Here is an 11326-nt window from a genome sequence, read left to right on the forward strand (position 1 = left end):
GGCGCCATGTCGGATCGACGCCGCGCGTGCCTAATCGTCACGCGCCTGTGGGCGTAGTGGCACTCGTGCGATGGCAGCGGCGTGTTCGCCGCTGCGGATAACTTGTTTAGTATTCTTGCTTTGTTATGTTCCTTCCGAATACCTGATTGCTCGTATATTCGTAGTTCTACTTTGTTCTGTGTATCACACGCCTTCAGAAGTTGTTTAGTTGTTATTTAGTCGATGCATTGTGATCTTCTAGGTACTGTCTTCGACGGCGTCCTGTATATACGAGTAGCTAGGCCTTCGGGGGAGCTCAGTCGAACATTACTGAGCGCCCCGAAGGTATGTCCTAATACGAATCAAGTCGAACATTACTGAGCGCCCCGAAGTTCTATTTTACTACTCCCAATCTCTGCTGAGGACGCACCTGATACCGTAGGCACTGGTGGTTTCTTTATGACCAAAGGTGGCAGCAGCAACGAGCTCCTCCTCATCACCACTCGCCATGTTGCCCTCCCGACGGACAACAGGGACGTCATGTTTGAACACGAGGACGAGAGCGAGCCTCATTCCAACATCCTCCTCCTTGGCGATGAGGCCTACGACGATTGCCTCGCGTCTATCCAGGGTGCGATTGAAGCACGCGAGATGAAAGCTGAGCGCTGGGAGCTGCACCTCAAGATGGCGGAGGGGCGGGGTGACAAGGTGGCTGATGCAGAGTGCAAGGCGGCTGAGCGCAAGATAGAGGCGGCGAAGGAGGCGAAGGAGGAACTCTGCACCTTCTACAACGATGTCGGCAAGCACTGGGCCACCTCCGCTAGCCGTGTCCTGGGGCATGTAATCTATTCCCCTCCCATGCGCCTGGGTGCCGGCATCGCAGATGAAGGGTACACGGAGGACTATGCTATCGTCAAGGTCGACACGGACAAGATTGACAGGACTCAATTCAAGGGCAACATGATCGACCTTGGTACTGACTCGACGATTGGGGTCTGGGAGTTTACCAAGAAGATGCGCTCCAACGACGACACCCCCTCCTTTGAGTACCCTTTTGACCGCCTCCTGACGCTCCAGGGCACCATCTCGGACGAGGAGATGCGCCAACAGACCCCCGTGGACAAGGACAAGAAATCATGCCTGATGGTGATCAAGGACGGCAGCGCCACTGGCGTAACCATCGGTCGTGCCAGCGGCATCATGTCCTTCGTTCGGGACGACTCAGATGGCAGCTGCGGAATCTCCAAGGAATGGGCGATCTTGCCATACGACGCCGAGTCTGGCGCCTTCTCCGCTAAGGGCGACTCCGGTGCCGTTATCGTCGACGGCCTTGGACGTATCGGCGGCCTCCTTACTGGTGGTGCCGGTGACAAGACCCAGGTGGATATTACCTATGCTACGCCGATCTCCTTCATCGAAAAGAGCATCAAAACCAGGTACCCTAATGCGCACTTCAACCTTGCCTAGGCATTATTTGGGTTCGTCTTGTTTCTTCCTTCTCGTGTCCCTTTCGCGCACTAGTGGTCTTTATCAAGATCTAGCCCGCAGGCCAGACATTATCGGATGTCATTGGTTTTTAGCGATGACTGTTGAAGTATGATGCTGGATGTTAGCGCTATAGAGCACTGGATAGAACTATTTGTACACTCTTGTCAGGGAAAGTCTTCCTCCTATAGTGTTGTTGATTTCTCGTAGTGGTCGTTTTGTATGATATCAGAAAATGAGGTACCGCAATGCACTTCCCCATCTCACGAATGAAACAGAAGGCAGCATACGTCAAGAAATAGTAGGAAAGCGTGAATACGATGAACATGGACCGTATCCATCCTCCATTATGCAAGGATAAGTAGATACCAAAAAACGTAAAGCATACCTAACAACGCATCACGTCCTCGCACGCTTCGCCTTAAATCCCTCCGCATCGCCAGTCCCACTACGCTTTTTCTTCCCATCCTTGCCAGCGCCCACCGATTGTGACGCAAGCCTCTGCAGGCTCTCAAGCGTTCTCTGCAAGATGATTTTCTCACCCATACGCACGATGATCGCGTTCTTTTTGTTGATCGAGAGGGTATCTTCCTTGTACAGCAGCGCTTCATCTTCCTGCATATGATGACGAGTGTCCGCGTGAGATATAACAAACGAAGAGAGGAACGAAGACGGGAAATTAGCGTACATCGATAGTGGTAGGGTACTCCTTGAGCCTGCGATGCAGAACCTCGACGAGCACGCCGATGACCGCACCGTCCATCTTTGGTTTAGGCGGTTTTTCTTTCTCGCGTGTTTTCTCCCAATCGGGCTCGAGGAGCTGCAACAATCGTACGAGGACGATGAGAGGTTCTGGAATATCGAGGTCTGTTTCAAGGACGAACACGCTAGAGAGAATAGTGAATATTAGTCAAATTAGTCGAAGTTCAGAAGGAGTGCAAATATTTACTCATCGCCGCCCATCTCGAGATACCAGTCAATGCGTTCTGCCACTGGAATGCTTGATCCTGACGCAGAAACAACGTCGGTGACAAGGTCCGCGCGGACCTCGACGACGTCTGCTGGGTTGCCGAGTCCGCCTTGCGCGAGCGGGACTAGGTCGACATGGCCGTACCGGCGGAGCAAATCCGAGTTTGGCGGGTCTCCGTAGGTATTCCACTAACGGCAGTGCCAATAAGGGCGTATAAGTAACACGATCCGTTTCAGCGAAGGAGTAAAGGAGACGCACGATCTGGTCCCCTCTCCGAATAAATCTGGTAGTGCGCATCTCGAGTGCGTGTTCTTCGTAGAACAATTTCGCGTTTGACGAGCCATACCGCGCATTCAGCAGATCTGCCATGGGTACCATCGCCACATCTGCCGGATCTTCCGCGTCCTCTTCATTGTCTTCCTCATCCGCACCCTCACCATCGCCTGGCCCTTCCCCATCATCGCCTGATGCTGCCTCCTCCGTTGGAGGGACTGCTTCGCCAGATGGCGCAGAGCCGTTTTCGGCTTGTGGTTCGCCATTGACATCTCCCATCTCTTCTTGATGGAGGGAACAAAATATTAGATTAAGGACGCTCGCTAAAGGTAAAGAAAGATGGAAAATCTAGCGCACCGTCCTCCGGGCCTCCTTCCCATTTTTCGACATGAAAGCTCCGTGATAAAATCCGGCTCCCCATGATGTGGTATCGCTCCACCGAATAAAAACGATCAAGGGTGTCTAGAGGGAACAGATCCGGACGCGACTGTAGATGAGGTAGGCGACTAGTGAGAACGTGTCGGTTATTACCAGTGTTGGCTGCGAAACGCGTACCTGTACGGCGGGGACAAGTTTCTCGCGATAGTCTTTCTCTGCATCATTGCGTCCGATCTTGTCTGCATGAAATACGCGTCAGCTGCGAGGGAAGGGAAAGCGTTAAATAACGCGCCTGGTACAGCAGTGCCCTTCAGCTCCTCCAAGTCTTCTGCGCTCCAAAACATGGGCGTATCAAATGTGCTCGGGAGCGAGGCTACATGGTTGCATTTTCAGTAAGCTGGCTTCCAAAGTCCAACCGAGTCCGCGATGCGCATCAAAAAGAACTCACAGAGATACACGTCCCACTTCGACTCCACACCCCTGCTCTCCTCCCACATCATACACAGAATCAAGCCCACCCATCCCTTGTTCAGCCCAAATTCCTTCCACCTGTCCACACCGAGAAGACTGGGGAGCGTCGACGTCCGTAGAGACAGCGTAAGCTCGCGCGGGAGCGAGAAGAGCGTCGTGCCTTCCTGCGCGTATGCCCGTCAGATGCTTATTCCATGCACATATAAAGATGATCGATGGCGACGAGAGCCGGGACAGAAAGGAGATGGGAAGAAGCACAGAGAAAGTATAGATGACTGACGTGAATATCCTGTAATGCGAACGCGCCGCGTCCGTGTCCGGGCAGCTCCGCGACGTCCATAAGGTGCGACGCGACGACGCCCCCATGAGACTCGAACCAGCTCGCGAAAGGCGCGAGGAGCAAAACGGGCGTTGGAACCGACATCCTGGTCAACTGTGTGCAGCACTTGGGGACCCCGCGGTGGTGGACTTGCTTGGCTTGATGAGATCGAGGTTCCTGTGGGTTTCTGCACAAGAATGAAGATGCGACTCGGAAGATAGTTGAAGACGAGCGAATCGAGTGTGTGGCTCAGATCTCCGGGGCTCCGTCAGGGGCTGCTCGTTATGTTTCACCAAAACTGAGGAGCGAGATTCAAACAAGGGCGGATGCAAAAAGTTAAAGGCAAAACACATATCCTCATCAAAACAATTGCCGCCCCGTCCCGCCGGGCCGGGTCGCTCCGGCCCTTCATCAATTCGCCGTCTCTCGCGGTGCATTATAAGGTTCGGATGGGTTTAGACACGTTTTAACGTCCAACGGTTTGACGGGGCGCACCACGCTCGCCGTATGTCTCACTTGGCTAAGCACCGCCCAAAGTTTTGTGTTATCTCCCCACCTCTTTGACTACCGCAGCGTGTCGCATGCAGATCTGAGTTATGTGGAGGAGTCGCGGCTGGCATTATGTCTCAACTGCTTATCGTTATATAACACTTGTAATGGGTGGTTGCTCGTGAGAGGATCCAGCGGTTTCCGACAAGCTCATGAAGTAGTACTGTGTGTCTGAGTGTAGTAATGGTGTCGTTTTGCTTCCTTTATTATTATTATTACTGTCATTATGATTATGGATCCATTAACGTCCAATTTGCTTCCCTTATGAAGCGCAAACCTGAGACTATTTCACACGTACCTCGATCAAGAACGGAAACGCCTGTCGTCCCTGATATCACGTTGCGCATGATGGTGGGAGTCTTGAGATGATCTGAGGGAGGAGATTACACAGATTTATTCTGGTGAAATGTTGAAACTTGATCGGAGTCTCGGCAAAGGCCATAATTTATCTTGCACGATGGACTTTTTCGATACGGCGAGTTTGGACAAGCTACAATACCCACCCGGCACGACCCAGACTCATTGCTAACATTACTACTGGTCGATAATTATACAGGAAAATATGCGACCACTTTACGTATATTTGAACTGACAGACATGCAGCTCATACCAGTTTTCATCACTCTCATCATTCATGTCCATCAGCATCGCCACAGTCCTGCGATTTCGGAAGACTATGTTGCTGTGCATCTACGCCCAAAGATGTCCATACCATGGGACTCCGGTTCGCCGCCAAATGTGGACACAAGACCCCAAAGGCTCTCCGTTTCCTCAGGCTTATATACGCAGGATTTGACCTGCACCAACTTGAACCCTTGTGATGTTTTCGTACTACGCGCACTCTCATGCCTGCATCTAACTTGATCGTTTCCGCCTTCTCATTCTTGGGTGCGATGCTTATGGTGTCTCAAGCCAGCTGTAAATATCAAGGTGAATTTTGCATCCGTTCTCTCTTTAACGGTTATCGTTTGACCTACCGTATTTCCAGCATGGAATACTGGATCCGTCCTTTACATTGTTTGGACAGGCGTAATGTGTATCGTGGTGGCTGTGAATGCCATCGTATGGAACAATAATGTTGATTTCGACAACATCGGATTAGTATGGTGCGATATAAGTACGTTTTTACCTATCAACACCCGCCAAATATTCTTTCACTTACAGAGGCTGATTGACTTTGTTACTCATTAGCTTCTCGCCTCATTATTGGGGGAGCTGTAGCAATCCCTGCGGCGACCTTATGCATCAATCGCCGGCTGCATCAAATACTGACGCTCCAATATCAGAGAGATCACGTAGGAGAAGCTACTATAATGCCAAATTATGGTTAATGTAGCACTTTTGCAGGTTGTTCGTAATACCCTTGTAGATATCTGTATCGGTTTGGGTATCCCAGGACTGACTGTGGTACTCTGTAATATTTCCCGTAGATTTAGAGGCGTGAAAATAACTAACGTCACATCAGACTACGTGGTTCAGCAATATCGTTCCGGGATAGTGGAAGACGTTGGTTGTTATCCTGCGATTGGAAACTGGAAATCCAGTATTCTACTATATGATATATGGCCTCTCCTTATCACGTTAGGCTCGTCGTTTTACTCTGGTGAGTGGAAGCGACGCCATCAAAAGCGTTTCGTGAGCTTTTATTTTATTATATCCTTATTCTTCCTTTATAGCTTTGGCAGTCCGCGAAGCTCGTGTCCATGGGGATTTCCTTGAGCAAACACTCAATTCTAGGTCGAACGATCGCCAATTAACATCCAGTCGTTTCCGAAATCTCGTCCTTTTATGCCTGATCCAGAATGTCTATCAGCTATTGGTCTCAGTTTACGGCTTGATCACATTGGTTCCCCAGAGCAACGGATATGTATTTTGGCCAGGCTGGCAAGAAGTCCATGTCAACATCACTCAAGTGTTTGTTTGGACAGCAAACAACAGAACCTCAAGCGGTGACTTCTCCTGGGTACTAGAGAACTGGGAGGATTCCCCGTGGAGCGCTCTCACGTTCTACTTTTTTCAGTGGACATATGTCATCCACGCGTTGTTTTACTTCGCTTTAATTGGACTCACAAGCGAGGCCAAGGATTCATACCGTCGGGCGTTGCGCCTCCGAACAGCTCGTTTAGTCCCGCCCGCAGCAGTTATGCCACCATCTGACTTCGACAAAAGGACGTTCAGGTAGGTTAAATGGACAATGACTGCCACATAAAGTGCTCACATACAGTTTAGCCGCCTTTCTCAACCTCCAGAGCAAACTGCCAGCGCTACGTTAACCAGCATGGCGTCCATGTTGTTTTTATCCTTCGGCTCTGTATCAAGACCCCCTGTTGAAGCACCAGTAGACACTAGTTTGGGCGAGCTCGAGGAGGCACTTCATGAAGACATCGGTGAGAACGTTATACAGCTTGATTCCCTTGATGATGCAACAACTCCATACGTTGCACAACCACAATGACGCCCGTACCTTTTCGTCGACGTCGCCTCCAGAGTGACGGACAAGCTTTCACAGAGCTGCGCTTAAATATATAGTATTGATATAATAATTGTCACGATCAGAGGTCGAATATACGTTATGTCTCACTCTGCATAGTGAATCGGACACGTTCGGACGTGTGACGACGATTTAAGTGAGCGCACCACAGCGCATGTCGAAAGAGGTCTAGTCTCAAAGCAAGAAAAGAGCGAAACGATAGCCATGTGCAGTATATTTACTCATACATACAGAGGTAAATGCCTAAAAATTACAGTTTTATACAACGAAGTCGCGGTTGGCACTCCGCGAGGGTAATTGGTTGAGAAACTATGCGAGCAAGCGAACGATGTTACCGTCCCGACACCCCTCCAAACACCTTCTCCGAGATCTCAATGCGCCCATCAGCCCACTTCCACGCATCTTCCCTCTCGTGAGTACCACCGTTCGGCAAGCCGTTGCCAAAAGCATCGCCAGCCCTGTCCCAGCCACAACAAGACATACAATGAGCACCAAGCCCGACGCAGCACGCAGGTACCCCAAACCCCGGGTACCCACAATACACGACGCACCGCTGCACCTACACCGCGGTCCACCAGCGATCGCCGCCCAGCGACAGGCAATACTCACATTCTGGAGCCATACCCGCTCTTCCCAATCAGCCGCTCACCCGTCTCCTTCCACCAGCGCTCCGCCTCCTCGTCCGCGTCGTACCCAAACTGAATCGCACTCTTCCGCTCGTCCGCCCACTGATTCGCGTTCCCCGCGTTCCCCACCGCCGCCAGGCCCGCACCGCCCTCGGCCGCGCGCCGCGCGAGCTCCATCGCCTCGCGCATCTCGCGGTCGCGCTTGCGCTGGTCCGCGCCGTCGGGCAGGTGGAAGATGTGCTGGTTGAGCCGCGAGGACGCCTGCGTGTCCGTCGCGCGCGTGTACCGGATGGACTGGTACGCGTACAGCAGGGGCGTGATCTGCTCGCGCGACGAGACGCGCGAGAAGAGGTTGCCGAGCACGGCGGCGTCTTCGACCTGTGCGTCGTCAGCCGCGGATCGCGTAAGTGTACGGGCAATCCATGGGAAGTGGGGGGTGACGTACGGCCATAGCGGACCCTTGTGCACGGTATGGCTAGAAGAATACAGATGTTCATTAGATATCCTGATTGCGTGTATTGCGAGAGAACGGGAGACTCACAAGCATGGGATGACACGAGTCTCCAAGGAGAACGACTTTCCCGTCCGTGTGCACCCAGGTGCGAAGCGGCCCGCGGTCCATGAGCTTCCAGTTCAGTGTGGACGGAATGAGCGCGAGCAGCTTCTGGATCCTATGAGGGTGCAGCAGTGGACACACGCCAAGCAAATGAGGAAGAAAGAGGTAAGTTTATCTGATAGCATGTGCTTGAAAGAATGGGAAGTGGGAATCGGGAGCGAATGTATAATGGCAACCCAAGGGGAGGCAAACGTGGAAAATGAAACGTACCTGGGTTCCCAGCCCTTGAACTCTGCACGCATTTTGTCGGCGCTGCCTTCAGCAGTCCAGGACTCGACAGAGCCGTCATCAGGATGCGCAAGCACTACATTGTATTCCTTCTTCGCACGCTGTAAAACCCGTCAACCAACATTGAACTCGCATTACCATGACTAAACGCTCCAACTCACGATATTATAGGCCATAATGTGTCTCTCGGGCCCCATCCACCCCACCATCTCGGGGTCCTCCACCAACGGGCGCAGATCCGGATCCTGGAGCAGTAGCTCGGTGGGTATGATCGCGCGGTATGCCGCGTCGCCCGTCGCCACGGGCTTGTCAGGCCCTCCGACGACGTACTCACGCACGAGTGACTTGACGCCGTCCGCGCCGACGACAACGTCGCACGTAATGACTTCGCCCGAGGCGAGCGTGAGCGAGGGCACAGCAGGGTCCATAGACGTCACGCGGCAGTCGGTGCGGATCGTACAATGGGGAGCGGCGAGCTCGTACACGAGTTTGTGGAAGTCCGCGCGCTGTCATTGTCAACGGGTGATCCGGGGACATAATGAAGGTCCGGGGGAGCGAGGAAGGAAGGGTGGTTAGCGACCAACCGAAGCGAGCGGAGGCATGGAAGGTGCGATACGTACGTGAATGTGGTAGTACGGCGCGCCGTACCGCTCGTCCATCGTGTTCCCCCATCGCGTCCATGCGACTGTCTCTCCGGTCTCCCCTGCCATATCGTCGACGATTTAGCCCCTATCCCGCTAGTTAAGTGTACGGACTCACACCGTCTGAACGTGATCGCCTCCGGCTTGACCGCGACCTGCTTGAGGCGCTCGCCGAGGCCCCAGCGGATGAGAAGCCGCGTCAGGTTCGGGCTGACCTGTATCCCAGCACCGATCTCGCCGATGGCGGGGGCGGCCTCGAGGATGGTGACGCGATGCCCTGCCTGCGCGAGAGTGTACGCGGCGGCGAGACCGCCAAGGCCGCACCCGACGACGACAACGTCGAGCGCGAGTGAGGCTCTGCGACCCTGGAAGAGCTTGGATGTGGTCTGTGGTATGTCCATGGGAGGAGAGGGAGCGGAGAGGGGCATGATCAGCGTTCAAGTTGACTGGTAGTGGGAGACAGGGAACGTACAGACGACGCTGGTGAGACACTGTGTGACGTGCTAAGCTCCGGGGTAGCCTGTATGGTCCGTGTCAGCCATAGACGTCATTCGAGGATAGCTTGAGGCTAAGGCAGTACTGCTAATGCCTACCATAGTTCAAAGACGTCTCTGAGAGTCGTGCTAAGCGAGTGGGAGACAGCGACTGCGGAAGTGGGGCGAATCGTCGGTCATGCATCGGACGCAGAGCAGTGGGCTTTTATTGAGACGAGGCTAGTGTGTGTCCCCGTGTATGTATGTGCATGTGAGGCTCCGGGGGTGGGGATGGACCTGCTAAATGGTTTACACGACAGGTGTGACCCGTCCGAAGAGGGCTATAAGGTGCCCTTCTTCCTTCCCGCGCTTGTCCTGCACCCTATCATTGATTCAGAATGTCAACAAAATCTAACACACCGTACTATTGTTCTATGTAATATGGAATGTTCCGATTCGGAGGCGGTCTTCGAGCAAATAATCCATCTACGTTTATTACTCACCTCTCCTATAACGGCATGCCCACCGCAGTGCAAGCCTGTCACCCTCGGATCTCACCCGCCGCCTAGACGTGCCCCAGAACTTTGAGATACATTGACAATGCCATAATCAATAAGTTGAGCAGCGCTACATCCTAATGGGTTTCGCTCCCTCCCTACGCCGTCCCCCAATTGCACCCAGAGAGCGCAATAACTTCGTCGTTTTCCAGCACCCGCCTGACTTGCGCTCCTAACGCTCCCCAAAGGGCAGTGTTACCCAGTTGACAGATAACAACCGGCAACCGACAACGATAAGGCTGCTCTTCTATTCAATGAATGTTGCTCGGGCGGCGATAGACACGTCGAGAGCCGCTTCCTGATCAGAAACCACGCCTTCATAAACCTGCACCTGTGTGCCCCAGCTGGCACGAGGCTTGTCCTTGAGAGCCGGAAGGGCAAGCCTTGGATGGATAAATGGGTGCGGCACCGTGAGTGAGCGGTAGCATGCTATCAGTGCTGCTCGAAACACTACTGGCTGAGACCTGGCTTCGTGTCCTTCAAACCTCTTCGGTGCTCTCAGACCAGGGGGAACCCCCAATGGCACGCCTCGTTGGATGTGGGATAGGAAGCTTGGCAAAGTGCTTCGTGTTCGCAATGATGCCTATCGCGCACTAGAAGTCCAGCTATACAATACTCCCAGCACGGGCCCGAGCAGTGTCGGGTAAACACAATATTCGTGATGGGATAGGAAATTTGAGGACTGTACCCAGGTACGAGTCACGCACGAGGAGAGGAGCGGTACACTCCAGTCCACACTCAACCTAAACGTCGCTCTGTGGGGGCAAAGTCATACAACGATGGGGTCAGCCAGCGTTCGCAGTATTGAATTCAAACCTTCTCGTGAGTGCTGTCCCACAAATAGCAGATATCAGATAGGCTGTATGTTTGATGCGAGAGGTAAATCCCGTAGTATTTTTAGCACCGAGAAAACGTTAACCGCGCTGTAACCTAATGTAACACATGAGTTCTGATGGCATCGTTGGTCGATTGTTCATTAGACTGTTCATGCTCACCAGTCTCGGGCGTAACGCGGGTGTGACTTATGCACAACGTCCTAGCACCCATTGAGAATCGGTGTTTCTAGGTTGATCTATTCTGCCTCGTACTTACGCGTCGAGTCCGGAGATCGCAACTCGTAGAAGTGCTGAGCAATGAGAAAGCGAATGACCAAGTGTTATGTCACTCCAATCAGAAGGGGTGAGGGTGAGACGCGGTGGGAAGGCGAAGAAAACAAGGGGATGTTACAGATTCACAGAGGAAGCTCGTGTTCCGGTTGGATGACTGAGAA

The 11326-nt window shown here is 52.9% G+C and overlaps 4 protein-coding genes across 4 annotated transcripts; 2 read left to right on the forward strand and 2 right to left on the reverse strand.

The window, feature by feature from the left end:
* The first annotated feature begins 366 nt into the window (after positions 1 to 366).
* Positions 367 to 1723, forward strand: CONPUDRAFT_136420 (uncharacterized protein). Its single transcript, XM_007768968.1, has 2 exons — positions 367 to 1457; positions 1515 to 1723. Exon 1 carries the CDS (start codon positions 439 to 441, stop codon positions 1444 to 1446), a length of 1008 nt encoding a protein of 335 aa, XP_007767158.1. The 5' UTR covers positions 367 to 438; the 3' UTR covers positions 1447 to 1457; positions 1515 to 1723.
* Positions 1724 to 1863: 140 nt separating this feature from the next.
* On the reverse strand, positions 1864 to 4189 carry CONPUDRAFT_164337 (SET domain-containing protein; the record flags this gene model as incomplete). The annotated part of the gene is made up of 9 exons (XM_007768969.1): positions 3837 to 4189; positions 3534 to 3720; positions 3378 to 3458; positions 3263 to 3324; positions 3065 to 3194; positions 2693 to 2991; positions 2414 to 2622; positions 2153 to 2351; positions 1864 to 2079 (listed from the first exon to the last, which is right to left on the reverse strand). Exons 1-9 carry the CDS (start codon positions 3978 to 3980, stop codon positions 1864 to 1866), a joined length of 1527 nt encoding a protein of 508 aa, XP_007767159.1. The 5' UTR covers positions 3981 to 4189.
* Positions 4190 to 5423: 1234 nt separating this feature from the next.
* On the forward strand, positions 5424 to 6143 carry CONPUDRAFT_52140 (STE3-domain-containing protein; the record flags this gene model as incomplete). Its single annotated transcript, XM_007768133.1, has 4 exons — positions 5424 to 5541; positions 5616 to 5719; positions 5772 to 5838; positions 5890 to 6143. Coding segments are annotated over 4 exons (543 nt in total), but the record flags the coding sequence as incomplete, so codon positions are not given.
* Positions 6144 to 7116: 973 nt separating this feature from the next.
* CONPUDRAFT_81343 (FAD/NAD(P)-binding domain-containing protein) lies at positions 7117 to 9674 on the reverse strand. The gene is made up of 9 exons (XM_007768376.1): positions 9620 to 9674; positions 9499 to 9546; positions 9144 to 9412; positions 9006 to 9087; positions 8547 to 8891; positions 8368 to 8486; positions 8083 to 8212; positions 7987 to 8016; positions 7117 to 7919 (listed from the first exon to the last, which is right to left on the reverse strand). The coding sequence occupies exons 1-9, from the start codon at positions 9620 to 9622 to the stop codon at positions 7521 to 7523; spliced, it is 1425 nt and encodes a 474-aa protein (XP_007766566.1). The 5' UTR covers positions 9623 to 9674; the 3' UTR covers positions 7117 to 7520.
* Between the last annotated feature and the right edge of the window lie 1652 nt (positions 9675 to 11326).

The sequence above is a fragment of the Coniophora puteana genome (genome assembly GCF_000271625.1).
Source record: "Coniophora puteana RWD-64-598 SS2 unplaced genomic scaffold CONPUscaffold_4, whole genome shotgun sequence".
Lineage (NCBI taxonomy): Eukaryota > Fungi > Basidiomycota > Agaricomycetes > Boletales > Coniophoraceae > Coniophora > Coniophora puteana.